This window comes from Saprolegnia diclina, assembly GCF_000281045.1.
Source record: "Saprolegnia diclina VS20 unplaced genomic scaffold supercont1.32, whole genome shotgun sequence".
NCBI lineage: Eukaryota > Oomycota > Saprolegniomycetes > Saprolegniales > Saprolegniaceae > Saprolegnia > Saprolegnia diclina.
The window spans coordinates 528,174-555,638 of NW_008246099.1; the positions used below are offsets into that span (position 1 = coordinate 528,174).

The window sequence follows — 27,465 nt, forward strand, 5'->3', positions numbered from 1 at the left end:
GCGATTGGGGTTGCGGCTTTTGGCTTCAATTTCGAGTCGCTTCGCAACAAGAACCCGCGCGAGATCGAAGCGTACAACAACCTCGCGCCGTCCTTCTTCACCATTATCGGCTTCGTCTTCGTGCCGTTTTACAAGTACCTCCCGTTGGCTTCGAACCGGCGCCGAGCCGAGGCGCAGTCCGTGCTGGAAAGCGTCATTGACCGAGTACTTCAGCAAAAGCTGTCTGCTCTCAAGACAGAACGGACGGGCGCCCCGAATGACATTCTGGACCTCATTCTCGCCCATGCGTCCGGCATGTCGATGGCCAACATTCGAGCGTTGCTTCTCATGTTTATGATTGCTGGGCACGAAGTACGCACGACTCTACTGTTGCGATCTATTGACTCGCGACGTCTTCGGGTAGACGACAAACAACACACTCAGTTGGGTCGTCTAGTTCGTCGCGCAGCACCCACAAGTCGCAGAGAAAGTCAAGGACGAGTGTTCGCGCATGCGCGGTGAAAGCACGGACGAGACTCCGAGGTGGGAGCAGCTCGGTCAACTCTCATACCTCTCGGCCGTCATCCACGAGACGATGCGCATGACGCCAACGTTGGCGGACGTATCGCGCGTCGCACTCGAAGCTGACGCTCTGCCTATGGATGGCGGCTCTTGGGTCGTCATTCCAAAGGTCTAGTGGACAACCCTTCCAAGCTCACTGGATTACTGAGGTAGGGCGCCAACATCTACTTTGACATTGTCGCGATCCATCGCAACCCGACGTACTGGAGCCAACCCGACGTACTGGAGCCAACCCAACGAGTTCCTTCCAGGTAGTAGGAGACGAGTCGAATCTACTCATATCTCGCAGAACGATTCATTGAAGGCACCGATGTTTACGAAGCAGACTTGGTGCTGCGTGGCGGCAAGCCCAACACGTTTTGCTACTTTCCTTTCGGCCTCGGTGCGGCAAAGCCGACGATACTACTTTGTACTAACCAATGCTTTAGGCGACAAGAATTGCATTGGAAGTCGCTTCGCCATGGCCGAGATGCTTGTCGTGCTCTCTACTCTCTTCGCGAGATACCATGTGGCGCTAACACCTGCTGCCAACGTCAACGTCCGCAAACTAACTGCGACGATCACGCCCATGCACCTCGAGGTCTCGCTATCGTTGCTCCCGCATAACTAGCTAACACCATGTCATTTGAGCTCATCGATCATGGTCACATGGGAAAATTCGAGCTGCGGACGTGTCACCGTGAGTCGTTCCGGCTGCAAGCTCCACCGTGCTTCTGCGCGGCAAAACGTTTCCACACCACCTTGAATGATCTGCCAACACGTCTCTGCTATTTGGAATCGGCAATCCTACCAAGCATCCACCGTGGGTACATAATAGCTATTTATTATTTACCCCTGCTCCTACCTCTTCCACTGCCTGCTTCATCGCGCGACTAGGGTGCCGATATCTTTTGATATTATGGCGATCCATCGCGATCCGACGTACTGGAGCCGACCCAACGAGTTCCTTCCAGATAAACTGAGACGAGTCGGAACTACGCACTACATGACGATACGGTAGAGCGCTTCATTGACGGCACGGACACCTACGAAGCCGACTTGACGCTCCCGGGTGGCAAGCCCAACACGTTTTGCTACTTTCTAAATGCCTTTGGTAGGCGAGAAGAGCTGCATTGACTGAGATGCTCGTCGTGCTCTCGGCCCTCTTTGCGACATACCGCGTCGAGTTGACGCCGGCTGCTCATTGGAACGTTCGCAAGGACACGGTGCTCCTCGAAGTTACGCTCACCGCTTACGACGCGTTAGCCATTTGCGAGCCCGGGTCCCCCTCTCGTTCCCCTAACCCGTGGCATTTGGAGGCACAATCAACATGGAATGATGATGCATGTACAAGTAGCTAGTGCGACGACTTTGCGAACGACGCGAGGTTGGGCGTCGACGCTACGTGGCGCATGCCGATCTTGTTGTCTTTGCCGAGCGCCTTGAGGCTCATGAGTGGCGTCTCGTTTGGGTCGGTTTGGAAGCGAGGCGGCAGCCGAAGCCCCTTGGCTTTCGCGAGGTTGTCGACCTGGCACCCGCGCTGGAACATCTTGAGGTCCAGCTCGCCCGTCGTCTTGGTTGACGTGGTCGTGTTGGAGCGCTTCCGAGGTGGGCTCACGACCGGCCGGACGTCCTGGGACGTCATGATGTTGCTGTTGTCGGCCTCGTTGTCGATTTCGATCGCGAGCGCGTTTGCACTCGACTGCACCTGCGCGCGCGACTGGAGCCCAATCACAGCGTCCTCGATCGCGTGGATCCACTGCTCCTGGCGACCCCACGTGTCGGTGAGCACGAGAAAGTTCTTGTAGCCTTTGGTCGAGAAGACGAGGCCGTGGGCGCCGCTGCCGGGCCCGGCCGCCGCGCCGCCAAACGAGTACCACTTGCGCACGGACGTCGGGATGACCCACTTCATGCGCGTCGTCCAGTTGGCCGTACCGCTCTGCAGCGTATCGCAGTACCAGAGTTTGTCGCACTTGCGGCAGAGGCCCACAAATGTGAGCGTAAACGTGAGCGCGTGGAACGGCATTGGCACAGGAAACTGAATAAAGGACGACGCGCGCGTGGGCTCGGGCACGGGGATGTGGTCGTGAATCTTGTCCTTCTTGTAGAGAAACCCGGTGATAAAGTCCTCCGTCGTGTTGACTTTGCAGTGGTGCGTCGCGGCGCCCGAAAATATCGTCTCGACATAGCCTAGTAATCAATCTCTGCATAGATACATCTACCGGTGGTCGTACCAGACATGTAGACGTGGCTGCCAAGCGTTTCGGTCACGTACTGCGCCGCCGTCTCCTTGAGGTTGACGCAGCCCGAGCAGAGCGGCGCGTGGCGCTGACCGAGAGGGGCCATCTCGACCGAGTTTTGACGGCCGACAACTGCTTCGAAGCGAACCCACGCCTCGTTGGTCGCCGTGTACTGCCGAACCACCTCTTGGCACGTGACACCGGCTTGGTCCTTTTGCACGGGCGTACTAGAGTCCATGAGATGTAGCCCATCAGCAACACCATGCGTACTTGATGAGGGTAAATATGCTGTTGGCGATGGTTGTCATGTGACCCTTGTACTGGACGTGGCCGTGGTACGACGTAATGACAAGCTCGAGGATGCTGCTCGACGGCAGAAAGAGGCTGTTGAGCAGCGGGCAGGACGGCAGTCGCTTCTGGTCCGGGTCTAAGAGCACAAAGCGAATCACGTCCGTGACCTCGTGGTGCAGCATCGAGTTGCTCGGGCTCGCGGCAAAGCACGCCATGAGCGCCGGCATGCACCCGGCCTGGGCGAGGGCTGCATTCAGCACGCCGTGCTGCATAAAGATGCAGCGCTTGAGAAACGTCACAACGCACAGCAGCGCGTTGCCCCGGGGCGCAGCTGTCTTGCGCGTCACCACGTCGTGGCAAAGGTGTACAAAGCGGCCGACCCGGGGTACGACGACGTCCACAAGTGCCTTTTGGCAGTCGCGAAGAAGCCCCTCGACGGACGCGACATCGCGCTTTTTCTTGTGGTAGCCCAGCGTGCTCATGAGCATGAGCAGCACCGAGAGCGCGCCACCATCCTGCAGCACATACGCGCACGGGAGTTTGATCTGGCGCGAGAGTTCGGCGAGACCGAGCGACAAGAAGACGGCAAACACCGTCTCCGTCATGACGAGATGCGCGAGGAGCGACCGGAGGAGCTCGTTCTGGCGGCCGGCGGGGCTCCGGTCCGTGATGAGTGGCAGTGTAAAGTCTGTGTTCTCGACGAACGTCGCGACGTTGCCAATGACGTACACGGACGGCGGAAAGAGAATGTACTTGAGAAGCGCGCAAATGTTCTCGACCGAGTCGCGCTGGTACGCTGTGCCGACGCCCCAGCTCAGCGTGCGCTGCCACGAGCAGAGCCGGTCGAGCATGCACCCAAAGAGACCGCTCTCGGCCAAGTGGAGCTGCCCCGTCTCCGAGAGGTCCGAGTACAAGATCCAGACGAGCGAGTCCCGGATCGAGTCGAGGCCGACGTGGCACACAACCCAGGGAACGATGTGACTCGCTTCGCGCGAGAAGAAGAGAAGAATGCTCGGGCCGAGGCCACGGTCGTTCACGTACGTGTTGACGACCTTGCAGAAGAGCACGACGAGAACATCGTCGAGCGACCCGCTCTTGCACAGAAAGTTGAAAAGGACCTTGAAGTACGCGACGCAGACGTCGGCGTCGACAGCGCCCTGCCGCTCAAAGATCTTGCGGTCGTACCACAAGGCGATCTCGCAGCAAAAGTGCTGCATCTTGTACGCGCCGTAGACCGGGTCGAGGTTCATGGACGGCGGCGCGGTCAGGTGTTTGAAGATGTCGAAGACAACGTTGGGCGTTGTGAGCCAGCGCATGATTTTGGGGTTGCGCAGCACTTCGCGCTTGAGGATGTCGACGTCGATGCCCGCCTCGTCAGCCAGCTCAAGCAGCGCGCGCAGCGTAAACTCGGGCTGGTTGATTGCATCTTCGATCTGCTTGCGCTGGTCCTTGACCGAGTCCTACCACCGTGCGTGGGGCATTGATCCACTGATAGCCAACACGCACGCTCTCGGCCCGCTGGCGCAGAAAATCTTCAATTTCTTGGAAGCCTGCGGCGGTCGCGATGGCTTCGGCGTTCTTTCCGTCGCGCTACAGAGTACTCCATGTCAGCTCATGCCACGCAACAGACCCTCACGTCTTTGCAGTCGAGCTGCGCGCCGGCGTCGGCGAGGGTCTTGACAATACTCAAGTGCCCTGCCCGCGCCGCTTCCATGAGCGCTGTTGTCGAGCTTGGCTAGTCAACATCCTCGCGCCCGTGCCACCATCTTAATACAAATCGTACGCTGGGGATATCGAGGTCGGCGTGGGCTTCGATGAGAGCGACGAGGCAGTCGTCTTTGCCGCTGCGCGCCGCCATGTGCAGCGCCGTCGTGCCTCGTTTCTACATCGACGATGAGCGCCGACGGACGCGTCTTTTGCTTGCGCACCCGGTTCCGCGACAGATTGATGCACGCGCCCTTCCGAATCAAGTAGCGCACGCACGCCTCGGCGCCGTCCCGCGCCGCAATCATGAGCGCCGAGTTGTCGTGGACCTATCCACGACGCGTCAGCGCGGTAGATGGGACAAGGCATCGCACATCTTCGGCGTCGATCGAGGCGCCAAACGTGACGAGAGCCCGCGCCACTTCCACGTTGCCAGCCGAGCACGCCACCATGAGCGGCGTCGTGCCGTTGGGCTACAGCTCACCACTTCACAAGACGCACGGGAGAGACGACGTCAGAGCACCTTGTGGTCGTCCAAAGAGACACCGACCGCGTGCAGCGCCTCGATGCAATCGACGTGGCCGTTCTCAGCCGCGTCACAGAGCGCATTGGCCCACGCCGTAGTCTAACTCGTTTGGAGTAGCGAGCGCAAGAGTTGTCGATGTACCTCGATACTCTGGGGGCTGCATGTCTGGAGCAGCGACCGCAAGATCAGCCCTTCGCCGAGACGGCAGGCTGTCGACGCTGCCGACGGTAGGTCGTCACCGACAAGCTTCTCGAGCGCTGCAGACCCCGAGACGAAGGCGAAGGCAATCTGCGCAGGCTTCTTCCGCAGGAACTGATCGGCATGGAACTTGGAGAGGCGCACGATCGGTATGTCGACCGTTTGCCGCCCAGACGAGTGGAAGCCCTCAAAGAGCATGGACGGACCCTTGTACTCTTCGCGCTCCACGAAGACGCAGCCCGTGATGCCTGCTTTAAGGAGGCGCCGCATGATGTCGGGAAAGTGGACGCGGCCACCACGCTCGACGACCGCAATGTTGCCGCTGAGCTCAGCCACGTTGCGCAGCTCTGTGTCGGCCTTGGGCGGGTTTACAAAGACGGGCTGGCCAAGCACCTATGCAGTACATGAGGCATGGGCCGTCGATGGTCGCTCTACCTGGCTGCCCGTCCCGCTGTACTTGTAGCTCGAAGGCTCGGCAAAATGGTGCTCGCCGTCCCAGACGACAAAGGGTACGCCTGGGTAGTGGTCCATACGCAGAGCGCTGCCACGTGTCGACGCCTGGCGCGAGCTTCGGTCCTGCGACTGGTCGTTGCCCATGGTCCGTGGTTGTCGGCGATCTTGGCTCTCCTTGGAATGTGTATTACCTCCGGTCAAAAAGACCCAGCATGCTCAAATGGGTGGGTTTCTGCGCTTTTACAGTCCGCACTTTGTTGCAACAAGGGAGATTCCCTGCTGAGCTACAGGTGATTCTGAGTGCAAGGTGCTACTGCAACTGATTCGAGGTACTTTCTCTGACAGAGCCTCGACACATATTTAGTGTTAGTCAGAATATACTGTTTCATCCCAGAAAGGGTTATGCGGGCATCTCGAAGGCGCTGCAGCATGCTTGCCTCGTTGCTGCAACATGCCTGAATCAACGCAGGCTTGTTAGACGAATATGAAGCTGGTCGCTGCGACCTCGTACCTTGACTGCAGCGTTGGATACTAATTTCGTTGAGACGACCTCGTGCATACACAGCCAGAGTCCTCTGCTAGCAGTCTACTGCAATAGGGTAGCGCATTCTACATGTATTTACTGGGCTATTTGCCCATACCGTCCGTTGTCGCTGCTGCGTGTGCGTGAGTTTGTTTGGCCCTGGCGAAGCTGGCGACGGATCTTTTGTTTGCTTACACTATTTCCGGCAGTCAGCGGCGCGTGATTGGCGTAATCGAGGGCTGTTTTTGGCCAATGAGCGGCGAGCAATTCTGCTCGGAGCACACGTGGAGCATGGCGGACTTCGAGGCGCAGCTCGAGGCCGAGCGCTGCGCTGTCATGAGGGCCAAGGAAGAGAACCAAGTGCTCATGGGAAAGCTGCACGAGATCGTTTCACGCTACAAGCAGCTTCAGAAGAGCCAGGGCGACGGTGTGCTGCGGACGCGTTTGGAAACGCTGGAAAAGGAGAAGGACGACTTGATCGGGAAGCTCAAGACGCTCGTCGCCAAGTACCGCGAACTCCAGAAGCAACAGTCCGACAATGGCGATGCATCGGCCCTCGCAGACCGCGTCCAAGCCCTCGAGCTCGAACTCGCGCACGAGAAGATGCGCAACGACGGAACCGACACGAGCCCACTCTACGACGAAGTCAAGAAGAAGGAAGCTGAGAAGGTGGAGGTCGTCACGAAGCTCCAAGAGGTGGTCCAGCGCTACCGTAAGCTTCAGCAGTTTGTTCAGGAGACGCAAGCAACGGCCGACGCCTCGGCCGCCCGCGTTACAGAACTTGAAGAAGCGCTGGCCGCCAAGGACGAGGTGCATCGCGTGGCCTTACGCGACCTCGAAATGTCCGTGACGAACCAGCTCATGGACGCTGTCAAGAGCAAGATGGACACGATCAACCTTCTCCAAGACGAGCTCGAGCAAGCGCATGCGAACGAGCGCTCCATGCACGAGCGGCAGCAAGAGCTCGAGGCCGCCGTCGACAAGCTTAACGTCGAGAAGGCGTCGCTCAAGGACGAGGTTGCGTCGACGCTAGCAGACAAGGCTGCGCGCGTTACAGAACTCGAGGCAGACTTTGCCGCGTTGCAGGCGGCCCATGACGCGTCCGTCCAGCAACATGAAGCCGACGCGGCGTTGGTCCAGCGCGATGCTAGTGTGCGCGACGAGCTGGCGACAGCTCTCGAGGACAAGCTGCAGCAGCTTGTGACGCTCCAATCTGCCTTGGACGACACAGTGGCGGCGAATGCAGCGTCCGATGACGAGCTGACTTCGTTGCGCGACACAAACGCTGCGCTGGAACGCCGGGCCGAGTCTGCAGAGGCGCGCATTGCGGCATTGGAAGCCGAGTGTGCGACGCTTCTGGGCGCCAAGAATTCGGCTGAGACGGCGCTCTCCGAGGGCCAGAAGTCGTGGGTAGAGGCCAAGGCGGCCCTGGACGCGACAGTCACGTCGCTTGAGGCCCGCATCCCCGATGCATCGTCGCAGCTCAGTGACAACTTAGCCCAAATAGAGGTACGCTGGGCGATCCTCGCGCGCGACGTGACCCTTTCGTAGAAGGACTTGGCCGCGTCGCTCCAGCAGCTCGAAGCAGACCACGATGCACTCCAGCAAGAGAAACGCGCCCTCGAGGGAACACTGCAAGTGCGGCAGATGACGTTTGAGGCACTTCAGATGCAGCTCCAGGACATTGAAGCGACGAGGGCCACGCACGAGGCGTCGCAGTCGCAGCTCCACACCGAGTTCCGGTCGCTCCAGGCGTCGCACGAGGACCTTCTCGACGAGTCGTCCGCGCTCCGGGACGCCAAGACGACGCTGGAAGCGGACCTCATGGCGGCAACACAGCTCGTCGCGTCACTTCAGAGCCAGCTGGCGGACCGAGACGCAGCCCTCGACGACCTCCGCGCGCGCCAAGAGGACCTTCTCGCCGAGCAGGCACGCATCGAAGCCGACAAGGCATTGCTCGAGGCAGCGCTCCGGACGCACGCCGACCGTGTCTCATCGCTCGAAGCCCAGCTCGCATCGGCCATGTCGGACGGTGTGGCGTCCTACGAGGCGCTCAAAGCTGCCCACGACCAAGTGCTTGCTGAGAAGAATGAGCTCGAAGACAAATTGACCTCGGCCGAGGACGTGGCCGTCGCACTTGCTGAGAGATCGGAGGCCTTGGTGCAGGCGACGAATGAGCTCAAAGCCGTCAACGCGCGGATCTTGGCTCTCGAAGCGCAAGTTGGCGAGTACGACACCGCGCGTGCGACGCTCCAAGCCAGCTGCAATGCGCTCCTGGAGGAGAAGGCGGCGCTGACGGCGTCGCTGGCAAACACGACAGCCATGTACGACGATCGCCTCGCGTCGCTCCAAGCCGAGCTCGCGGCCGCGCTGAGTACCCACTCAGAGCTGGACGCAACGCACGCCAAGACGGCAGCGCTCCAGATGCACCTCGAGGCCGAGTGCAGCCGGCTCCACGAGGCGTATGTTACGCTCGAGAAAGACACGCATCGTGATGCCAAATCTTTCCAAGTGTCGTTGGAAGCAAAGGCAACAGAGATCGCGGGGCTGCAAATGCAACTGCAAGACGCTCTGCGCACAGCTTCCGCGCACGAAAGCCTCGAAGCGGCGCTAACGACTCTTCGTGCGGCCCACGCGGACGTCGAGCGAGATCTCGCGGCCAAAATGACGCTTGTCGAGGACCTCGAGGCCAAGGTCGCGGACTTGGACGCGATCAACGCGTCGCTCGAAGTGGCGCAAACCGAGATGGCAGCGACGTTGGCGCAGCTCAAGCAGGAAAAGAGTGCCCTAGAAGCAGAGGTCAGCGCCAAGCAGAGCGCGATCGGTCGCCTTGAAACCAAGGCAGCGCACTTGGACGAGGAGCTCACGACGGCACACGAAACGGCGCGCGCGGAACGCAAGGACGCGGCGGTCGCGCTTGCCAAGCTTGAGGCCGACTACGAGCACGCGCTGCAGGCCAAGGCCGACGACGACGATGGCGCCAAGAACGAACTTGCTGCCCTTCTCCGGGAGAAAGCCGCGCATATCGCGGCGCTGGAAAGCAATCTCGAGGGCGCACGCACCGAGGTCGAAGACGCCAAGCACGACAACGATACCCTTCGCGACGAGTGCACCGCGTTGCGCGACGCTTCCCACGCCGCCGAGGCGGCCCACAATGAGAAAATTCAAGTGCTCGAGGCCGACGTGGCGACGATGACGCAAAAGTGTTCGTCCTTTGTGGGCGATCTCGTCGACGCCAAGAAGCAGCTGCGCACGGCACGCCAGACGGCGGACGCTGCCGACACGGAGCATGCCAAGGCCGTACGCGTGCTGGAAGCCGAGGTCGCGTCGCTCCAGGCAAGTCTCGCGACGTCGCGTTCGGAACTCGACACGGCTCTTGCAGCCGCTGCCGTCAACGCAGTCACCGCCCGCAACGAGCTCGAAGCTCGGCAAATCGCCCTCGAGGCCGAAGTCAGCGCTAAGACCGAAGCGTGCGCGACGCTAGAAGATGCGCTCCATGTCGCACAAGATGACGCTCTCGTCGCCGCCCTTGAGGCCGATGTGGCCGCCAAGACCGGCGCCTGTTTGGCACTGGAAGGTACACTCGCCAAGACAAACGCAGAGCTACAAGATGCGCTGGCGGAGCTCGCGTCGAGCCGCATGTCGTTCGAGGCGACGACCGCAGAGCTCGATGCGATGACGGCCTCCTGCGCGGCTCTCCGAGACGGAGTGCAGCAGGCACAAGACCTCGTGGCGAAAAAAACGGCGTCGCTTGAGGCCGTACAGGAAAAGCTGGCATCCGCACTCTCGACGAACAACGATCTGACGAAGCAGCTGGCTGCGACGACCGACCAAGTCGACACTCTGCAGCAGAAGGTCGAAGACGCAAAGGCAGAAGTGGCGACGCGCCAAGGCGACGCGCTCGAGCGCGCCCAAGCCGCCGAGGCTTCCCTGGAAGTTGCCACCGCTCGACACGAAGAAGCGCTCGCAGCTCAGTGCTACGCGACCGAAGCCGTCAAGGAGGAGCTTACGCACAAGATTGGCATGCTGAAAGCCCAAGTGGTGCAAGCCAAGGCCGACCTTGACGCTGCCAACGCCGAACTCGAGGCAGCGCACAGCGCACTTGATGAAACAACGGCTGCACTCACGACTGCCAAGACAACGAGCGAGACTTTCGCTGCATCGCTCGACGAGACGCAGCACTCTCTTCAAGCAGCAACGAGCGAATGCTCGGACCTGTCGACTCAACTCGCGCGCGCGAACGATGAGCTTGCCCAAGTGACTGCATCGGCGCGCGAGGCCGAGGCAAAGCTCCTTGCGCTCCATGAAGCGCACGATCTCAAGTTCAGTGACCACGCGGTCAGCACGAACGAGCTGCGCGACGCTGTAAGTGCACTGGAAAGCGAGAAGGCGGTCCTAGCCGCCTCGATTCAAGATCTCGAAGGGCGCGTTGACAAAGCGAACGCCGGGCTGCAGGCAGCGATGGCCGCCAAGGAAGCGTTGCAGTCGGAGCTCGAGACCGCCACGCAGGACGCGGAGCGTATGGAGACTGCGTGCGCAGCGCTGGAAGCCGACATGGCGACGACGCAAAGCACCAACGAGTCGCTCGAGTGGCAAAAGTCCGACCTCGAAGACGCGCTGCGGACGCTCCAGAAGGCACACGAAGCCCTAGAGAGCGAAAAGACAGCGCTCGTGCAGCAACTGTCAACGGTCGAAGGCCACGCATCGGACCTTGCGACCGCGTCGGACGCCCTCGCGACGCTGCAAGCTTCCTTTGATGCGCTCTCGGCGGACCATACGGCGCTTCAGGACACTCTATCGTTGACCAACACGACAGTCGCAGCGTTAACGGACGGCATTGCGCTGCGCGAGCGTTCGGCGGCAGAAGCCAGCGCGGCATGGACGGCCGAGAAGGAAGCGCTCAATGCCCGTATCGAGACGCTCGAGGTAAACGTACACGACAAGGAGGCGGCCTTGCGCACCCTCGAAGACGCAGTCGCGGCGTCCAAGGCGCAGTGCGAGGCTGCTGTTGCGCAAGCCGAGAGCAAGGCCGAGGGCATGGAGCGGGCGCTGGCCGCAGCCGAAGACGCCAAGGACACACTCGCGCAATCTCTGAAAGAAAAGCTCGAGGAGGTTCTGCGACGGTACAAGAAGCTCCAAGAGCAAGCCCTGGACCTCAAGGGTCGCTACGACGACAAGGTTGTCGAGGCCACGACAGCGTCAGACGCGCTCGCAAGCCTTACGACCGAGCGCGACGCGATCACCAACCGTCACGCTCTGCTGGCCGACCAACACGAGGCGCTGCTCCAACAAGAGCGTGTGCAGGCAGCGCAAGTGGAGGCGCTAGTCGAGAAAGAGCAAGCGCAGTCGGCGGAGATCGAGAAGCTTCGTGCGCAGATTGCAGCGCTCGAAGCTGCGTCCTCCAACATGGCCGCTGCCCACGAGCGCAGCCTCGCGATTGCGTCCGAGGCATCGACAGGGGCGACGGAGGAGCTGACGCGTCTCGAAGCGCTGGTGGCCGAGAAGACGCGTGCTTTGAACGAGCTATCGTCGCAGATGGTCGTCCTGCGTGTACGTTGCGAAGAGCTGGAAACGACGGCCAACAGCGACGCGACGGAACGGGCGGCGCTGACGGTGCGCGTGACGTCTCTCGAGAGCGCCGCTTTGATGTCCGAGGCTGCGCTGGCGTCGTCGGAAGCTCGCGCCAAGCAAGTGCAGGCCCAGCTTGACGTCGAGATCGAGGCGGCAAGCGAAGCTCGGGAGGCGCTCGAAGGCTACAAGCGGCGCGCCCACGTCGCGCTCAAGAAGGCGACCGTCGACAGCAAAACGTTCAACGACGAGCGCCAGTCGCTCCAAGACGAAATCACGGCGCTGCACGCGACGATCACGGACCTTCGTGCGTTGAACGCCAACGAAAGAGACGACTTTGGCCGGCAGCTCGCGGCTGCGGACGCCTCGCGCAGTGAGCTCCTTCAGCAAATGGAGGCGAGTACACGCGACCTCCGTGACCAGATTGCGGCGCTGAGTGCCCAAGCCGACGCCCGCGCGTCGAATCACGAGTCGCAACAGGCGCAGTGGCAAGCCGCTTTGGACGAGCAGGAAGCCAAGACGCGGGTCGTGCGCGACGCAAACGCGATGTTAGAGTCGTCGATCGAGGGTCTCAAGAAGGAGATTCAGGCCAAGACGGACGTGGCCCGAGAGATGCTCAAGGTCAAAGACACGGAGATCCACCAGCTCATGCAGAGCTTGTCCGAGGCACCGCCGCCGGCCGTCCCGTCGGTCGACGCCGAGATCCTCAACCTCGCTCGGGTGCGCTGTCTCTCTATTCTGCGACATCCTCCCACAACGTCACTGCATTAGATCCAGGCCTCGCACGAAGAGGAAGCGGCTCGCATGCGTCGTCAGATCGTCGAACTCGAAGATCGCGCCGGTCGCGTCCAAAAGAAGGTCCGCGCCGAGCCACCGCAAGCATTGCGCTTACAAAGTCCCTCTATTAGTATGAAGACACGCGCCGCCAGTTGGAGTCGAGCCAGCTCCAGCTTGCGCGCCACGAAGAACTCGGGGGCGGCCAAAGCCCGACGACCAACGTCGAAGTAGGAACTTTGTGTTGCGTGTTTGGCTCACGTCGTGATGTAGTACCTCAAGAACGTCCTCCTCAAGTACTTTGTCGCGGAGAGCGCCAAGGAGAAGGAGCAGCTCATTCCTGTGCTCTCGACCATTCTGCACTTTAGCCCTGCCGAGCTGCGGCAGATCCAAGACAAGCACGAAGCGCCGACCGTCCTCGGCAGCGTCTTTTCGTACTTTGGCAGCACGAGCTAAGAGTTGTTAACTAGTTAGTAGAGATGATGCATCAACCGATCATGGATCATGGAAACCGGCGCCTCCATCATCGCAACCCGAGCTTGCTCGATGATTACCTCATACGGTCCTTGCGTCATAGAGCGCGTCCCACTCCATCTTTTCGTTCGTCGACCGGCGACGACGCCGAAGGGCCATCGTCGTCATCGCCTTGGTGGGATTATATTAGTAAAAGGACTAGAGGAGTTAGAGCTCCTATTGTTCGATGTCGAGTTGTCTGCCGTTGGCGACGACGGACCCTGGCGCAGCAGCGGGGCGCGGCGACGAAACGCTGACGCGACTCTCCATCACGACACTCACTCTCTTTGCAACCAATTGCACTAGTCAAGTACATTGCCACCCCACGGCATTGGCGCTCGAACGCAATCCTCGATTGCGTCTTGCCCCGCTCAGGAATCACCACCAGGATGATTGCTTCGGTGCAATCGTACCGAGGCAGATCGAAACGAAGCTTAGGACGACGAGTTATCGTCGGTGGCTAACGTCACAACAACGTTCTCAAAGCTTGTCCGCGCTCCAGACGACGGTGAAGTTGGGGAAAGAGGCATCGAAAGCACGTCCTTAACCAGGGGTAGCACCATCGTTGCCACTTCTTGTTTCCGCGCAATTGCACTACTGTGCCAGTACCCGGTGCCTTGATCAAGGGAATAAAATTGGTAATTCCCTTGCGCATGCAGGCCAGGCCAAATAAATCGCAAAAAATTCCGAATAAAAACGAAAAATAGCCTGTTTGTTTTTCTGCGCCACGGCATGACTGTACTTGTCTGTGGCAATTGCTGTGAGTAATAGGCGCTCTCGTTGGTTTACATAAGTTGACGCATTCCGCAGTCCGCTTCAAGCCGCCGATGACCGAGGAGTCGACGTCGCCCAAGCCGACGAGCTCGGCTGTGTATGGCACGCTGCAGTCGCCCGGCGCCGTGGGCATCGACATCCACCAAGACGAGCGCCACGTCGAGTTCCACCTGCGCTCGATGGACCGCGGCGAAGACATTGCGCTGCGCTTCCGCGGCGACCGGTACGATGGCTGGCTGCATGCGTGCGCTCACGCCTGCTCTGTAGCATCCGCGTCGACGAGACCATCTCAGGGCCGCCGCCGAAAGACGTCTACGAGATCCGCATCTGGCGACTCATCGAAGGCGTCTTCTGCTTCCTCAAGGACGTCTCGCTCTACCAAGTGCGTCGGTACATCAAGTTTATTATCATCTGGCAGTCCATCTTCTGCACTGTACGCTTCATCCCGATCCTGCTCGGGTACTCGTACCTCTCGACGATCCCCGTCTTCCTCCTCGTACGTCGCGGCTGTTTTCTTCATACCTCGTGACGACACCTGCGTAGTACATAACGCTTGTCTTTGGATGGCACGGCTCCAACCACTTGGTGGCCAAGTACCTCCTCTTCTACAAGATTGGCATGCAGCTCAGCCTCGGCGTCGACGTGCTCTGGTATGCCATGAGATGGAACGGGTCCTTTGCACCGAGGGACAAGAACTCGGCGGCCATTTCGGTCTCGCGCTCGACGGCGCTGTGGATCCAGATCATCATCTCGGTCTCGCTCTTCATCTTCAACTTTTTCGGGCTCTTGTACGGCTGGAAGCTCCGGCGCATCGTCAAGTCGGTCCAGCACAAGCGCGAGTGCGAGCAAGCGGCGTTCGTTGCCGCCGAGCCGCCGCCCACGACGCGCCCGGCATCTCGCTCGATGCTGCCCACGTCCGCAGGTACACTCGTGTTGTCTCGCATTGCATAAACTCATTATCACGGCCAGGTGACGTGGTGCTGGACGAGAAGCGCAAGGTGACGGCAGGCGACGCCAAGGGCTTTACGTGCCCCAACTCGATCCACACGAGCAAGTACACGCTCTGGAACTTTGCCTTCGTCTTCTTCCACATGCAGTTCAGCCGCCTCGCCAACGTCTACACCTGCATCGTCGTCGCCCTCTGCTTCTTCAGCTTCTCTCCTGTCGACCCAGCGTCAAGCTTGCTTCCGCTGCTCATCGTCTTTGCGACCGCAGCGATCAAGGACGTGTCCGAAGACCTCCGGCGGCAAAAGGCCGACCGCGACGTCAACTCCAAGCCGACGCACGTCTTGCGCAGCAACGGCCAGATCGAGCTGCTCCAGTGGCAGCAAGTCCAGGTCGGCGACCTCCTCGTGCTGTACGAGGGCGACGACATCCCGTCCGACTGCCTCTTGCTCGCGACGGGGTCGGACAACGGCCTCTGTTATGTGCAGACGGCCAACTTGGACGGCGAGACGAACCTCAAGATCCGCCAGACCGTGTCGCAGGACCTCGACCTCGAGTCGATCCCAGGGATGCCCATCACTGTAAGCTGCGACCTTCCGAGCAAAAATATGTTCGAGTGGTCGGCGTACGTGACGCTCGGCGACGTGAACCTCCCGGCGTCCATGGACAACCTCCTCTTGCGCGGCAGCGAGATGTGCACGGCCGGATGGACCGTCGGCCTCGTCGTCTACACGGGCGCCGAGACCAAGATCGCGCTCAACGCAGCGAATCCGGACGCCAAGATCAAGCGCACGCTCGTCGAGAAGACGCTCGACTCGATGTTCATCGTGATCCTCGTGCTGCTCTTTTCGATCTCGATTGCGTGCACGCTCGGCAACAACAACTGGAGCTTCGAGGTCGATTCAAAGAAGAGCAAGGCCAACAACGTGGCGGCCGTCGTCGCGCCCTACTATCTCGGACCTGCGACCAACGACTACATCTTCCTCAGCTACATCATTCTCTTCAACAACCTCATCTCGCTCTCCATGTACGTGACCATGGAAGGCGTCCGCTTCGTGCACGCGCGCTACATCGAGAACGACTTGACCATGTACGACGCGCCGACCGACACGCCGGCGCAAGTGCGCAACAGCAACATCAACGAAGACCTCGGGCAGGTCAAGTACATCTTCTCCGACAAGACGGGTACGCTTACGCGCAACGAAATGGTGTTTGCCAAGTGCTCGATCGCTGGCCTCAAGTACAACGACGCGCCCGAGGACGAGACGATTGCCAAGCCGCCGCGGCCCGGCACCCGCTTCAACGACCCGCGGCTTCTCGCCCGCTACGATGCCAACCACGCGACAAAGGCCGACATTCACGAATTCCTGGTGCTGCTCATGCTCTGCAACTCGGCGATCCCACAGGTGCAGGACGACGGCAGTCTTCTGTACCAGTCGTCGTCGCCAGACGAACAAGCGCTCTGTGCGGCGGCGCGCGACCTTGGCTTCTCGCTCGAGCGCCGGTCTGGCGCCACGTGCTACGTCAACATTCGCGGCTCCGAGACCTCGTACGAGATCCTTCACGTGCTCGAGTTTACTTCGGACCGGAAGCGCATGTCGGTGCTCTGCAAGAAGAAGGACGACGACACGATCTTCCTCTACTGCAAGGGCGCCGACGACGTGATTCTCGAGCGCCTCGCCGACGACCATGCCCAAGGGGCCGTTGTTGTGACGCGGGGCCATCTCCAGGAGTACGCCGCGCAAGGTCTGCGGACGCTCACGACGGCGGTGCGCATTCTCGATCCCGAGACGTACGCGGCGTGGCGCACGACGTACGAGGCGGCCGAGGCGGTGATGGACAAAGCGGCGCTGGACGCGGCCGCCGATGCGATCGAGCGTGAGCTGCGGCTGCTCGGCGCGACGGCCATCGAAGATTTGCTGCAGGAAGGCGCCGAAGACTGCATCTACGCGCTCCGGAAGGCCGGCATCAACTTTTGGGTACTCACTGGCGACAAGAAGGAGACGGCCATCAGTATCGGCATGTCGTCGCAAGTGATTGACGAGACCATGGACGTCATTGTTCTCGACAAGAAGGACAAGGCGTCCCTGACGGCGACGCTCGAAGAACTCTACGTGCACTTGGTCGAGGACCAGCGCTGGGACACGAAGAAGGACGACTCGATGACGCACGTGCTTCTCCAGACGCTACGCCGCGTGACGTCGACGGCTTACAACAACCTCATGGCTGCCATCTCGGGCAAGTACGAGCAGCGCCGCACGATGAAGCGCCGGAAGACGCGCCTGCGCCTCTCGGCCGAGAACGGCACGGCGCTCAACTGGGAAGTGTACCCGCCGCGGCAGTCGCTGACCTCCAACCCCAACGCCAGTGAGATGCACGACGACGACGATGATGACATTGACGACGATCCTTACCTTGAGGCTGTCGACCTCGAGTGCATGGATGGCGAGGAGGACGAAAACGTCGAGTACGCCATGGTGATTGACGGTCGCACGCTCACGATGGTGCTCGAGAACGACATCAAGTACCTCTTCTTGGCCGTCGCGCAGCAGTGCAAGTCGGTCATCTGCTGCCGGTGCTCCCCGGCGCAAAAGGCCGCGGTCGTTCGCCTTGTGACCGAGCCAACGCTGCTCTGGACGCCGGGCAACATCACACTTGCGATTGGCGACGGTGCCAACGACGTGCCGATGATCCAAGCGGCGAGCGTCGGTGTTGGCATTGGCGGCAAAGAAGGGCGGCAAGCCGTCCTCTCGAGCGACTACTCGATCGCGCAGTTCCGGTTCCTCAAGCGGCTCCTCCTCGTGCACGGCAACTACAGCTACAAGCGCATCGCCAAGCTCATCTTGTTTTCGTTCATGAAGAACATTGCGCTGTCGCTGAGCAACTTTTTCTACGCGCCGGCGGCCAAGTACTCTGGCATCCTCACGTACCCGGGCATTTGCTTTACGATGTACAACGCGCTCTTCACGACGATCCCGATCGTGTTTATTGCCATGTACAACCAAGACGTGCCACCCACCGTGCTCATGCAGTACCCGACCTTGTACCGGAACGGCCTCGAGTCGCGCTCGTTCAACTGGACGAGCTTCTTTGGGTGGTGCTGCCTCGGGCTCTGGCACGCGTACCTCGTATACGTCACGCCTTTCTGCGCCGACGGCAACTCGAAAAACTACTTTGACGGCGAAGAGCCCGGCATCCTCCTCTACCACACGGAGCCGCTGGGCCTTGCAGCCGACGGCATTGCCGGTTACTCGTACCTCATCATGGCGTCCATGTTCCAAGTCGCTCTCCTCACAAGCAACTGGACCGTCGCCAACGCGGGCGCTGTCGTCGGCACGACGCTCTTTTACTTCCTTTTCATTTGGTTCTTCACGTCCATTTACGGCTGGACCGAGTGGGACGTGCTCGAGAGCGACGAGTACTACTACGCGTTCTCGATGCTCGCGCAGCAGCCGTGGTACTGGCTCGGCATGCTCATGTGCTGCGTCGCATCGGTTCTGCCCAATTACATCCTCAAGGCCGGCCGCGTTCTCTTCTACCCGGAGCCATCCCACCTCATGCGCGAGTGGAACAAGATCCCGATCGAGCTCCACGCCCCGCCTCCGCCGACGTTCCGCAGTGTGCCGCCATCGCACCCACGCAACCAGTCGGGCTTTGCGTTCTCCCAGGCCGAGGCCCACACGGACAAGTAGTTGACGAGGATGTATTCTATACAAATGCGTTAGGGCTAGGATATATACTATAAAACTACATCATACTTTTAACAGCGTCCAACTGCAGGGCACGAGTGTCGCTACTCGTGCTCGCTTCTGGCTCTCAAGGAAGCGTCCGAAGGCGCCTATGATCCTTGACAGCATGCCCAGTCCTGGCTTTGACCAAGTCGAAATATGGATCGCTTCACCGGCATAAACCCACAGTCCGTCATCCGAGTCGTGTCCTTGTATCACACTTCCAGCACACCGTTCGTGCACCTTTTGTAGGAGCCTCCGAGTGTCGTCGTCAGGCGAGGCGAATCGCAACACGCGGTTGCGTTCTTCCGATCGATCGTGACAAGGTGGTCGTAAAGACAATATTACGCAGATTGAAGAAGCTTACAGACAAGAATATAGTACACGTGTAGACTACTTGAGCAGCTGCCGCGCAAACGCGCCGCCTCCGAATGCCTCCTTGTAGCTCGGGTTGTGCAAGATGTCGTACGAGTGGCACCCGCTGAGCTGCAACGACGCCTTCGCCTCGGTGCTGCGGCGGGATATCGCAGCCGCGTACGCCGCCTTGAGCGACGGCTTGAGGCTCGCTGACCCCAAGCCGTCCGAGAGGACGTGCAGCGGAAGCGCGTCGAAGTAGTTTGGGAGGTGCCGCGGTGGCTTGGTCTCCTTGAGCATGCGCGTGCACATGGGGAACACCGAGCGTAGCGCACCGCCGAGGTAATGAAACACAACGAGTCGTACAACCACAACAGCCACGCCGGCCACGGCCGCAGCAAAGAGCACCGCCGCAGGCATCGCGGTCGCACGGGTCACGACCTTGCCGCCCTTGTCAAGCACGGCGTTGAGATTGTAGCCTTGAAGCGTGAGCTCGGTGGCCGGCGATTGAAAGATGTTGGTGTTCGAGTACATCCAGATGCCAAAGAGCATATGCAGCAAGATCGCGTACGGTAGCATTGAGCCCACGACGGTCGCGATCCGGCCGTCGTACTGGGGCGGCGACCGCACGACGCGCAGGAATGCTATATCGTAAGCGTAAGTACCCAACCCACAAGGCTTGATCTTCGTACTAAACTTATCGGTCCAGTACGTGATAATGATGCTGAAGAGCCCGATGAGCAGCATGAGCGGCATGCCCGACGAAAACTAGCAAATCGCATCATCCAAGCCACGTATCGATAGACGTACGAGGAGCGTAATGAAGATCGTGTTGATGATCTGAGAGTAGCGCGTCGCGAGGTCAAACTCGGGGCCGCGGTAGAGCGCCTCGAGGTCGCGCTGGGTCTCTTGCCGAGTTCGCGTAAAGTCGAACGTAAAGCTGCGGTCCCGCCACTGCGCAACCTGCCGAAGAAGGTACGTGACAAAGACGCCAATCTGCGGCGAGATGGCGTTGATGAGCATCGTCAGCAGCAGCGCGACGCCCACGTCGTTGTACCAGTCGACGCTAAAGTCGGCGTACTTGCCGTTCAAAAGCGACAAGCCGACAAAGTGAAACCCGGTATCCGACGTGGTCGAGATCTACGGTCGACCCTATAATGGACCAATCCTGTCCAGTATCGCCTACCCCGCTGAGGTTGGCGTTGAGGAAGAGCACGATGAGCGTCGTGTTGAAGAACTGGGCGAGGAAAATTTTGCGTACGGTCGAGACAATGACGGCCGAGAGCGTGTGGCTTTTTTGGAGCCGCACCAGGTACTGCAGGACAGGTGTCAGGAGGGCGTTGACAAGGACGACAACGACGACGGACCCGACCATGAGCGCTTGGATCGTCAAGTACTCGCTGCCCCACGTCTTGCAGTACTTGGCCGACGTCTGGGTCGTGGGGTTGTAAAACTCCAAGTCCATGGTTGCTGGTAACGACGCGGTGGCGAGAAGAGCGGCCTTGCAGTAGCACATGACCATGGCCATTGCGGGCGACGACGACGCGGTTTGCTCCTGGATGACGTCCCACTGCGTCACGTTAACGGGGCAGGCAAGTGGCGTCGCAAACTTGGCCGTGAGCTCGTTCTTCTTGGTCTTTGCGAGGTAAATGATGAGAAAACTCAGCAGCAAGAGTGCGAGCGCCACAATGTTGACGCAGACCACGCGCAACATGCGCGCCGCCCACGAGTAGTCGAGGTTCTCCCAGATGATGTCGGTCGGGTCTGGTGCGGGCTCGATGCGCATGCGCTTCTTCATGAAGCGTTTGTGGTACGGCTGGAAGAGGCGGTGCAAAACGCCGAGACTCGGGTACTCGCGCAGACAGCGGAGGTAGCCCTCTTCGTCCTCGAACGTTATGTAGGCCGTGACCGCGACGAGCCCTTTGCCTTTTTGCGCCGCCTCCCACTCGTCGAGCCACTTGTCATGCTTTTGCAGCTTCTCGTCCAAGGCGCGTGACGCTTTTAGGAGCTTCCCGAGCCGCTTCTCAAAGATGTGCGGCTTGAGCTTCTCCTGGAGCGCTTTGAACTTGGCGATGCGCTGGTTCTCGAGAAAGAGCTGCGCTGCCACCGTCCCTCGCTTGCGCATGACGTCGATTTGGACGGCGTTCGTCATGCCAAAGTGCACGTCGGCGACCTTGACTGGGATCGGGTTGTACACGGGCTCCTTGGCAGTGAGGACCGTCTCGAGGTGCGTCGCCAGCTATTTCAACCATAAGGAAACGATGTCAGATAGGAAGCGGACGCACGTCGACCCCGAGCTTGAGGACATCCGTGTGCTTTGGCAAGTGCAGCAGTTGCACCGTGTAATTCTGCACCGTTGTGCGCTCGTGCTCGATGCGTGCCATCGCATTTGCCTCTTGTCGCTTCATCCAGACCACCATGAGGAGGAAGACGGCGCACGCGATGACATCGAGGCCGACAGCCATCTTGAGAAACAGGGGGCGCTACGTAAAGGCGCCGGTTCGATCTGCACAAGTGATTTCTTCGGGTACCGTGATGGCGTCCCAGCCCATGATGCGAAACGCCCATGAGTTGGAAATGTCAATTTGGGTCGTAAAGCACTGCGCGACGACGAGGAGCCCGCGCGTCGACGGCGACGGGCAGGTCGAAAAGTCGCCACCCGCCAAAAGTCCCGCGCTGCAAAAGACGCTCGAGTTGCCACCGGGCGGACACGTCGTGTTCCACGAACTGTCGGCCTTCCAGAGATAGTCGCTCGACTCGGTGACGTTGATCGTGCACGAGGTTTGGCCGAGGCAGAGGCCTTGGACGATCGACTGCGCCGAGGGGCCGCTGCAGCCAGCCACCGTTTGCACTTGCAGCGCCGAGAAGTTCGCGCTGCCATCCGCATTCTTCTCAAACGCGCAGCAAGGACTGTTGACGGACGGGTAGTTGCCCGCGTAGCAGCCGTGGCCCGACGCCAAGCAGGTCGCGACGCCACTCACGTCCACGGGGCTCGCCTGGCACGCGCCTTGGTCGTTGGGCGCATACCGGGAAGGACACGCGCAAGTGCCTTGGTCGTCGTAGCTCGAGTACGACGCCTAGAAGATCAAGTTGATATTTTACTTGCGAACGCAAATCGTACGACGAGGCTGCCAATTTCGCCGTAGTCGCACGTGAGCGTGAGGGCATCGCCGACCTTGGCGTGGCCGCACGTGGTGGTTTGCTGGCCGAGGTTGCCCATGCTCGTCATGCCGAGGACCGAGATCGGGTTTTTCTGGATCTTGAGCGTGACGGCGTCCATGTTGCTGCTGCCGCCGATGACAAAGATGGCCATCGCCGGCACGCTCAGAATGAACATGACGAGGAAGAGCCAGGCCATGACTTTCTATCGACATCGAAGTCAATGCCACGTAGCATGCAAACGTAATGCGTACGAGGAACTTGAAGTAGAGAGCAATGCCGAGGCCATACTTGCTCAGCACCATCGAGTCGGTCGGGAGCTTGTGGAACGAGTGCGCGCCAAAGTCCGTGCCGCAGACCGGGTACGTCACCGGCACCGGGTGGTTCATCTTGTCGACCAGTGTCGACGAGTAGCACATGGGGTGCGTGAGGCCGCGGTCGCGCCGGCACTTTGCGAACGAAAGGTACTTGTAGTGCTTGGTGCCGCAGTCGGGTGGGTACCCGCCCAGCTGCGGGTCGCCCGTCGGAGACCCGAGGTTGGGCGCAAACCCGTCCGCGACCGACGGATCAATCTTTAGCGCGACCGCATCGGGCGGCACCTTCTCGGCACTTGTCTCGTCATCCAGCGGCACGTCGATGCGCAGCGCCTCGGACGGCGACGTGGGTAGCGCGAGATCGTCGTTGGCGATCACGTCAGCGACAACCTCGGCGAGGACTTGGGCGACAACTTCAGACGCCACAAGCTCCAGCGTGCTCTCGGCAGTCGCCATGGTGACGGTTCCCGACTGGGAAGCGTTGCTGCAAATTTAGGGCGGCGGTTCCCGTCTGAAAACCGCCGGAGATATCGCAATGCAGAAGAGCGTCCTACTGCGCACGCACTAGTGCATCTCTGTGGCCAGAGACGACGGAACAACGTATCCTGTAGAGCTGTCCTGCGTCTGTCGCGATGGTGGCTTGAGCTATGCAGCCGTCATTGACACACGTGCACCTCTGCGCGGACGGTCTCGCTGCTGTCAATGACGTCGCCGGCGCATCGATCCAATTGGTCACGGTCATCGCGCGCCTCGAGCCCGACGCGCGCGCATTCGAAACTGTACGTCCCATGCTCCAACAGCAGCCAGCAGCGACGTAACACTGGAGAATTGCGATCATCGTGCTTCACGCCTTTGCCTGGGATCGCCGATCAGCAGAGCCTTCTCCTGCCTCGGCCTCCAGCCACACCACTTCCTCCAGCCATCCAGCCATCTTCCTCCAGCCAAGCCTCCGCCTCCAGCCATACCTCTTCCTCCAGCCATGCATCCATCTTCCTCCGGCCTTGGATTGTCTGCGGACGTTGCGGGGGCAGAGATGCGACGCTCCGCCTGCCCGTTCTCTTTCCGCGCTGGCTTTCGGTTCCCGAGACTGGGCATGGGTTCGCTTTTATTTTTGTCATTAAATTGTCCAAATCAATGCCAAGTCCAAGGATCCATACCTTTTTTCATAAAAACAAAAAAAATAGCGACGCGCGTCGCAATAAAAGAGACCCGTGTGTGGCAGCGCATACATTTTTGACCAATCAAATGGCGCCGTGTCTGATTACCCACTCTCAGCCGCGTCATTTGCCAACTTGCGAGCAGGTATCATTATGGTGGGGTTTGGCCGGAAGAAGTCGACGAGCAACGCGGGCAGCGACACGGCGCTGGACCGCAAGGGCAAGGTCGACGGCTCGAGCCTCCTCGACGGCAACGGTGACCCGACCGGCGGTGCGCTCTTTGGCGCCGAAGTCTTTGACAAGAAGGTCAAGCGCGAGTCCAACAACGACGACGACGACGTGGGCCAGGAAAACAAAAAGCCCAACAAGCGCTGGTTCCGCCTCCCAGGCCTCAAGCGCAAGTAAGCGCACGGTATTTTATGTGGCGTCCCTTTATGTGCACAGATATCTGGTCTAATGCGATCAATATACCCCACGATTCTGACTTGATATGACCTGCGCTGCCTCGATGATCGCCGCCACATCTGCAACATCACACATCTTGCTCGTTAGAGGCGCGGCGTGGCGCTGCGGACACCGCACGCCCGAAGCGCCACGACGACAGAAAGGCCACGTATGACCAGCTTGGGCCAATGCGACCTCTCGTCACCCAACGATACCAGCCATCAAGGAAGCCCGACTCGTCAACTGCAACGTTGTGCATGCCCGACATTGCAGCACAGAGCGCCCTCGTCAACGTGCTCTGGAAGCTGCGTTCAACACCACGGGTTCAACACCCGAGCTACTGCCAGTTTCGTTACACGCCAGACGCACGCCATGACCTTTACGATGATACTGTAACTCCGCCACAGCTCTCCGCTGCTGAAATTGTTGCTCTGCCCACGCCGTCCACCTCGAGCTGCCGCCGACCGGGCGGCGAACGACGCCGAACACACCCACTCGCGGCCGCGTTATCAGACACGGTATCAGATGCCAAGCTACTCGAGTGACAACCGCGCGACGACGCGACCGATCGCATACAGCGTCCACCCGAGTCGACTCGATGCAAGCGACGGAGAAGGAGAGAAATATATATTTGTAGCTTCTAGTGCCGTCGCCCAAGCCCTCGACCTTAGTGGATGTTTTGGTAGAGGCGGATCGTGTTGTCGGCGCCGCCGCTGGCGATCCAGGGCAGCGTCGGGTGGAAGGCGAGCGTCATGACGCCGAGGCCGCCCGTGACCTCGTGGCCGCGCAAGATCTTGAGCGGCACGATGAGCGGGTTCTTGATCAGGTCCGAGTAGACCATCGCGTGGAAGATGTGGATCGTGCCGTCGTCCGAGGCCGACGCCATGAGCGGGTACTTCTTGTGGAAGCCGACGGCGCGCGTCGCCTTCTCGTGGTACTTGAGCGTCTTGTACGGCGTCGACGAAAGGTCCAAGTCGAACCAGCAGAGGCGGCGATCGTAACTGCCCACGAGCACGTGGTCGCCCGTCGGGTGCACATGCAGCGACGAGATCCACTTGACACCGCTCGAGAGCTTCTTGACCATCGCCTGCTGCACGAGGTTGTACACGCGGACGTGGGTCTGCGTCGCGAGGAAGAAGAAAGGCTTGGACGGGTGGAAGGCCACGGTTTGGATCGACCCGAGCTTCTTCGTGAACGGGTTCTGCGACGACCGCTTCGAGATCTGGTGGATGAGGACAGAGGACGAATCCGCCGACGGCACGACCGTCGAGAGGTAGTCGCCCTTGTAGTGCCACGCCACGTCGGTGACGAGACCGCCGTGGTGCAGGACGACGCGGACACCGCGGCCGTGGCGCGCGCTGCTCGGGTGGAAGGTCCACTTGACCGGCATGCGCGCCTTGCGGGCCGCCGCGTCAATGTCTTCTTCGGTGGTGTCGACGACCGTCGTGTTCTCGTCGTCGTTGTCGGCCGCCTCGAACGCCTTCGTGCCCTCCATGTCGCCAAAGAGCGCGTTCGTGATGTCGGTCTCGTCGCCGTTGCCCGTGCCCGTCGCAATCAAAAGCATCTTCTTGGCCGCGACGACCGCCACCACGTGGTGGTCCTTGTTGGGGCACCACTCGACCTTGTGGACGACGGCGCCAATGCGCCACGTGTGGAGGCACCGACCGGTCTCGACTTCCCAAAGACGCACCGTGTGGTCTTCCGAGCCGGACACGAGGTACTGGCCCACAGGGTCCATCGAGATCGAGCGAATGCGGCCCGTGTGGCCGTTGAAAGCAAGCGCGAGCGTGTTGGGGAACGGACGGAGATCGCGGGGCTTGGGCAGCTGCGGCACGAGCGACTCCGGGTCGATGTTGAGCCGGCGCTTGTTGACGCGCGGGCACAGGTACAAGTCGAGGCAGCGCTCAAAGCGCTCGCGGACAAAGTTGGAGTAGCCGCTGACCTCGCGGAGACTGTTGAACTTTTGCGGGATAAAGTTGAGCTGGCGGTCGGACGGGTCCATCTCGAGCCACGCACGCTTCTCCTCTTCCGTAAAGAGGTACTCCTCGGGCGGGTTGTACGACTCGGCGTGGCCGGGCAGCACCATCTTGGGGGCCTGGACGTGCGCAGGGCCCTTGGTCACCGGCACCTCATCGTTCTCGAACCACATTTCGTACGCCTCGGGCTTCTTCTCGGGCGTCTGGTCGAGCTTGATGCGGCCTTCCTTGATACCCTTCATGATCTTGACGACCTTCATCTTTTCCCACTTGGAGGGGAGGAAGCGCGCCTTGGGCTCCTGGTCGTTGCCGAGCGAGTGGATCATCTTCTCGGACGTAAAGTAGTCGACGTAGTCCTGGTGCTCGTTGAACTCGGGGTGCGCGAACGCACCGGCTTGGATGCGGCGGATAATCTCCATCTCGCGGTCCGAGATGACAACCTTGCGGTCGTTGTAGGCGTCATAGATGGTGCGGGCGTAGTTGGGGTCGTCCTTGGCCGCAATCGCATTGTCGATGCCGTCGCCCTGGTTCTGCTTGATGATCTTCTGGCCGTCGACCGTGTAACCAATGTGGTCGTAGTCCTCGTACCAACGGAGCGGCACGTTACCGATCGTGTTGTGCACCTCCTACGACGTTGCGTGAGCTTCTCCTTCTTGCTACGAAGGTTGCAAGTACCTCGTCGTCCGACGAAAGATCGTCCATGTGCAAGTGCGATGCCACCTTCAACGAGCCGTCCTCACGCATGCGCTGGAGCATTTCCTCGCGCGACTCGACCTTCCGGCGCGTCTCGCGTTCGTCTTCCGATTCGTCGTCGTCCTCTTCAGCGTCATCGTCGTCGTCGGACGAAGAGCCTTGGTCTTCGAAGCCATCGTCATCTTCGTCCTCCTCGTCTTCATCGTCGTCGTCATCGCCCTCGTCGTCGCCATCCTCACTCTCTTCCTGGCTGCCTTCGTCCGTCGGCTCTTCCTCTTCCTCGTCGCTGCTGGGCGTCGCCGGCTTCTTCGGCGCGGGCTTCTTGGCAGCAGGCTTCTTGGCAGCAGGCGTCTTGGCGGCAGGCGTCTTGGCAGCAGGCGTCTTGGCGGCAGGGCGCTGCGGCGCGATCGCGGATCCTTTGCGGGCCATCGCTTTGAGAACTTCAACAGACGATGATTCGATGGCGCTCGGTGAAACCACAGCTACCAACCAATAATAATCTTCCCAATTTGCCGCCGTTTGATTGGTCCGATCGCAAATGGACCGAGATGTTCCTTCATTACAACGCACCCAGGTGCAGAAATATACTGC

At 60.2% G+C, this 27,465-nt stretch overlaps 7 protein-coding genes across 11 annotated transcripts in view; 4 read left to right on the forward strand and 3 right to left on the reverse strand.

Annotated features, from left to right (window-relative positions):
- Positions 1-1,200, forward strand: part of SDRG_09913 (hypothetical protein) — a gene marked incomplete at its 5' end in the record, with an annotated part of 1,955 nt that extends 755 nt beyond the window's left edge. The window contains 5 exons of the mRNA XM_008615875.1: positions 37-351; positions 437-670; positions 715-780; positions 820-943; positions 990-1,200. Of these exons, the coding sequence (XP_008614097.1) occupies positions 37-351; positions 437-670; positions 715-780; positions 820-943; positions 990-1,171 (921 nt within the window). The 3' untranslated portion in view covers positions 1,172-1,200. The remainder of the gene's footprint in view (positions 1-36; positions 352-436; positions 671-714; positions 781-819; positions 944-989) is intronic.
- A 348-nt stretch (positions 1,201-1,548) lies between these two features.
- SDRG_09914 (hypothetical protein) lies at positions 1,549-6,203 on the reverse strand. Of its 3 annotated transcripts, XM_008615877.1 has the most exons (12): positions 5,935-6,203; positions 5,443-5,892; positions 5,299-5,400; positions 5,150-5,248; positions 5,000-5,104; positions 4,855-4,953; positions 4,708-4,806; positions 4,578-4,661; positions 3,051-4,531; positions 2,775-3,007; positions 1,892-2,730; positions 1,549-1,839 (listed from the first exon to the last, which is right to left on the reverse strand). In XM_008615877.1, exons 1-11 carry the CDS (start codon positions 6,094-6,096, stop codon positions 1,898-1,900), a joined length of 3,747 nt encoding a protein of 1,248 aa, XP_008614099.1. In that variant the 5' UTR covers positions 6,097-6,203; the 3' UTR covers positions 1,549-1,839; positions 1,892-1,897. The 3 variants fall into 3 exon arrangements, with proteins under 3 accessions (XP_008614099.1, XP_008614098.1, XP_008614100.1); XM_008615876.1 differs by having other exon boundaries at positions 1,596-2,730; XM_008615878.1 differs by having other exon boundaries at positions 1,596-2,730; positions 5,299-5,892.
- Positions 6,204-6,727: 524 nt separating this feature from the next.
- SDRG_09915 lies at positions 6,728-13,312 on the forward strand (the record flags this gene model as incomplete). 2 transcript variants are annotated; one of them, XM_008615879.1, is made up of 5 exons in its annotated part: positions 6,728-7,984; positions 8,027-12,763; positions 12,815-12,901; positions 12,952-13,047; positions 13,091-13,312. In XM_008615879.1, 5 exons carry the CDS (start codon positions 6,728-6,730, stop codon positions 13,271-13,273), a joined length of 6,360 nt encoding a protein of 2,119 aa, XP_008614101.1. In that variant the 3' UTR covers positions 13,274-13,312. The 2 variants fall into 2 exon arrangements, with proteins under 2 accessions (XP_008614101.1, XP_008614102.1); XM_008615880.1 differs by having other exon boundaries at positions 8,027-12,901.
- Positions 13,313-14,101: 789 nt separating this feature from the next.
- Positions 14,102-18,861, forward strand: SDRG_09916 (hypothetical protein). The gene is made up of 4 exons (XM_008615881.1): positions 14,102-14,327; positions 14,372-14,600; positions 14,648-15,026; positions 15,074-18,861. The coding sequence occupies exons 1-4, from the start codon at positions 14,158-14,160 to the stop codon at positions 18,739-18,741; spliced, it is 4,446 nt and encodes a 1,481-aa protein (XP_008614103.1). The 5' UTR covers positions 14,102-14,157; the 3' UTR covers positions 18,742-18,861.
- Positions 18,862-19,102: 241 nt separating this feature from the next.
- SDRG_09917 lies at positions 19,103-23,163 on the reverse strand. 2 transcript variants are annotated; one of them, XM_008615882.1, is made up of 8 exons: positions 22,545-23,163; positions 22,253-22,495; positions 21,663-22,208; positions 21,417-21,614; positions 20,318-21,370; positions 19,942-20,271; positions 19,824-19,899; positions 19,103-19,775 (listed from the first exon to the last, which is right to left on the reverse strand). In XM_008615882.1, the coding sequence occupies exons 1-8, from the start codon at positions 23,058-23,060 to the stop codon at positions 19,171-19,173; spliced, it is 3,567 nt and encodes a 1,188-aa protein (XP_008614104.1). In that variant the 5' UTR covers positions 23,061-23,163; the 3' UTR covers positions 19,103-19,170. The 2 variants fall into 2 exon arrangements, with proteins under 2 accessions (XP_008614104.1, XP_008614105.1); XM_008615883.1 differs by having other exon boundaries at positions 19,824-20,271.
- Positions 23,164-23,894: 731 nt separating this feature from the next.
- Positions 23,895-24,252, forward strand: SDRG_09918 (hypothetical protein). Its single transcript, XM_008615884.1, has one exon. It carries the CDS (start codon positions 23,915-23,917, stop codon positions 24,164-24,166), a length of 252 nt encoding a protein of 83 aa, XP_008614106.1. The 5' UTR covers positions 23,895-23,914; the 3' UTR covers positions 24,167-24,252.
- Positions 24,253-24,768: 516 nt separating this feature from the next.
- On the reverse strand, positions 24,769-27,355 carry SDRG_09919 (hypothetical protein). The gene is made up of 2 exons (XM_008615885.1): positions 26,857-27,355; positions 24,769-26,807 (listed from the first exon to the last, which is right to left on the reverse strand). Exons 1-2 carry the CDS (start codon positions 27,301-27,303, stop codon positions 24,873-24,875), a joined length of 2,382 nt encoding a protein of 793 aa, XP_008614107.1. The 5' UTR covers positions 27,304-27,355; the 3' UTR covers positions 24,769-24,872.
- Between the last annotated feature and the right edge of the window lie 110 nt (positions 27,356-27,465).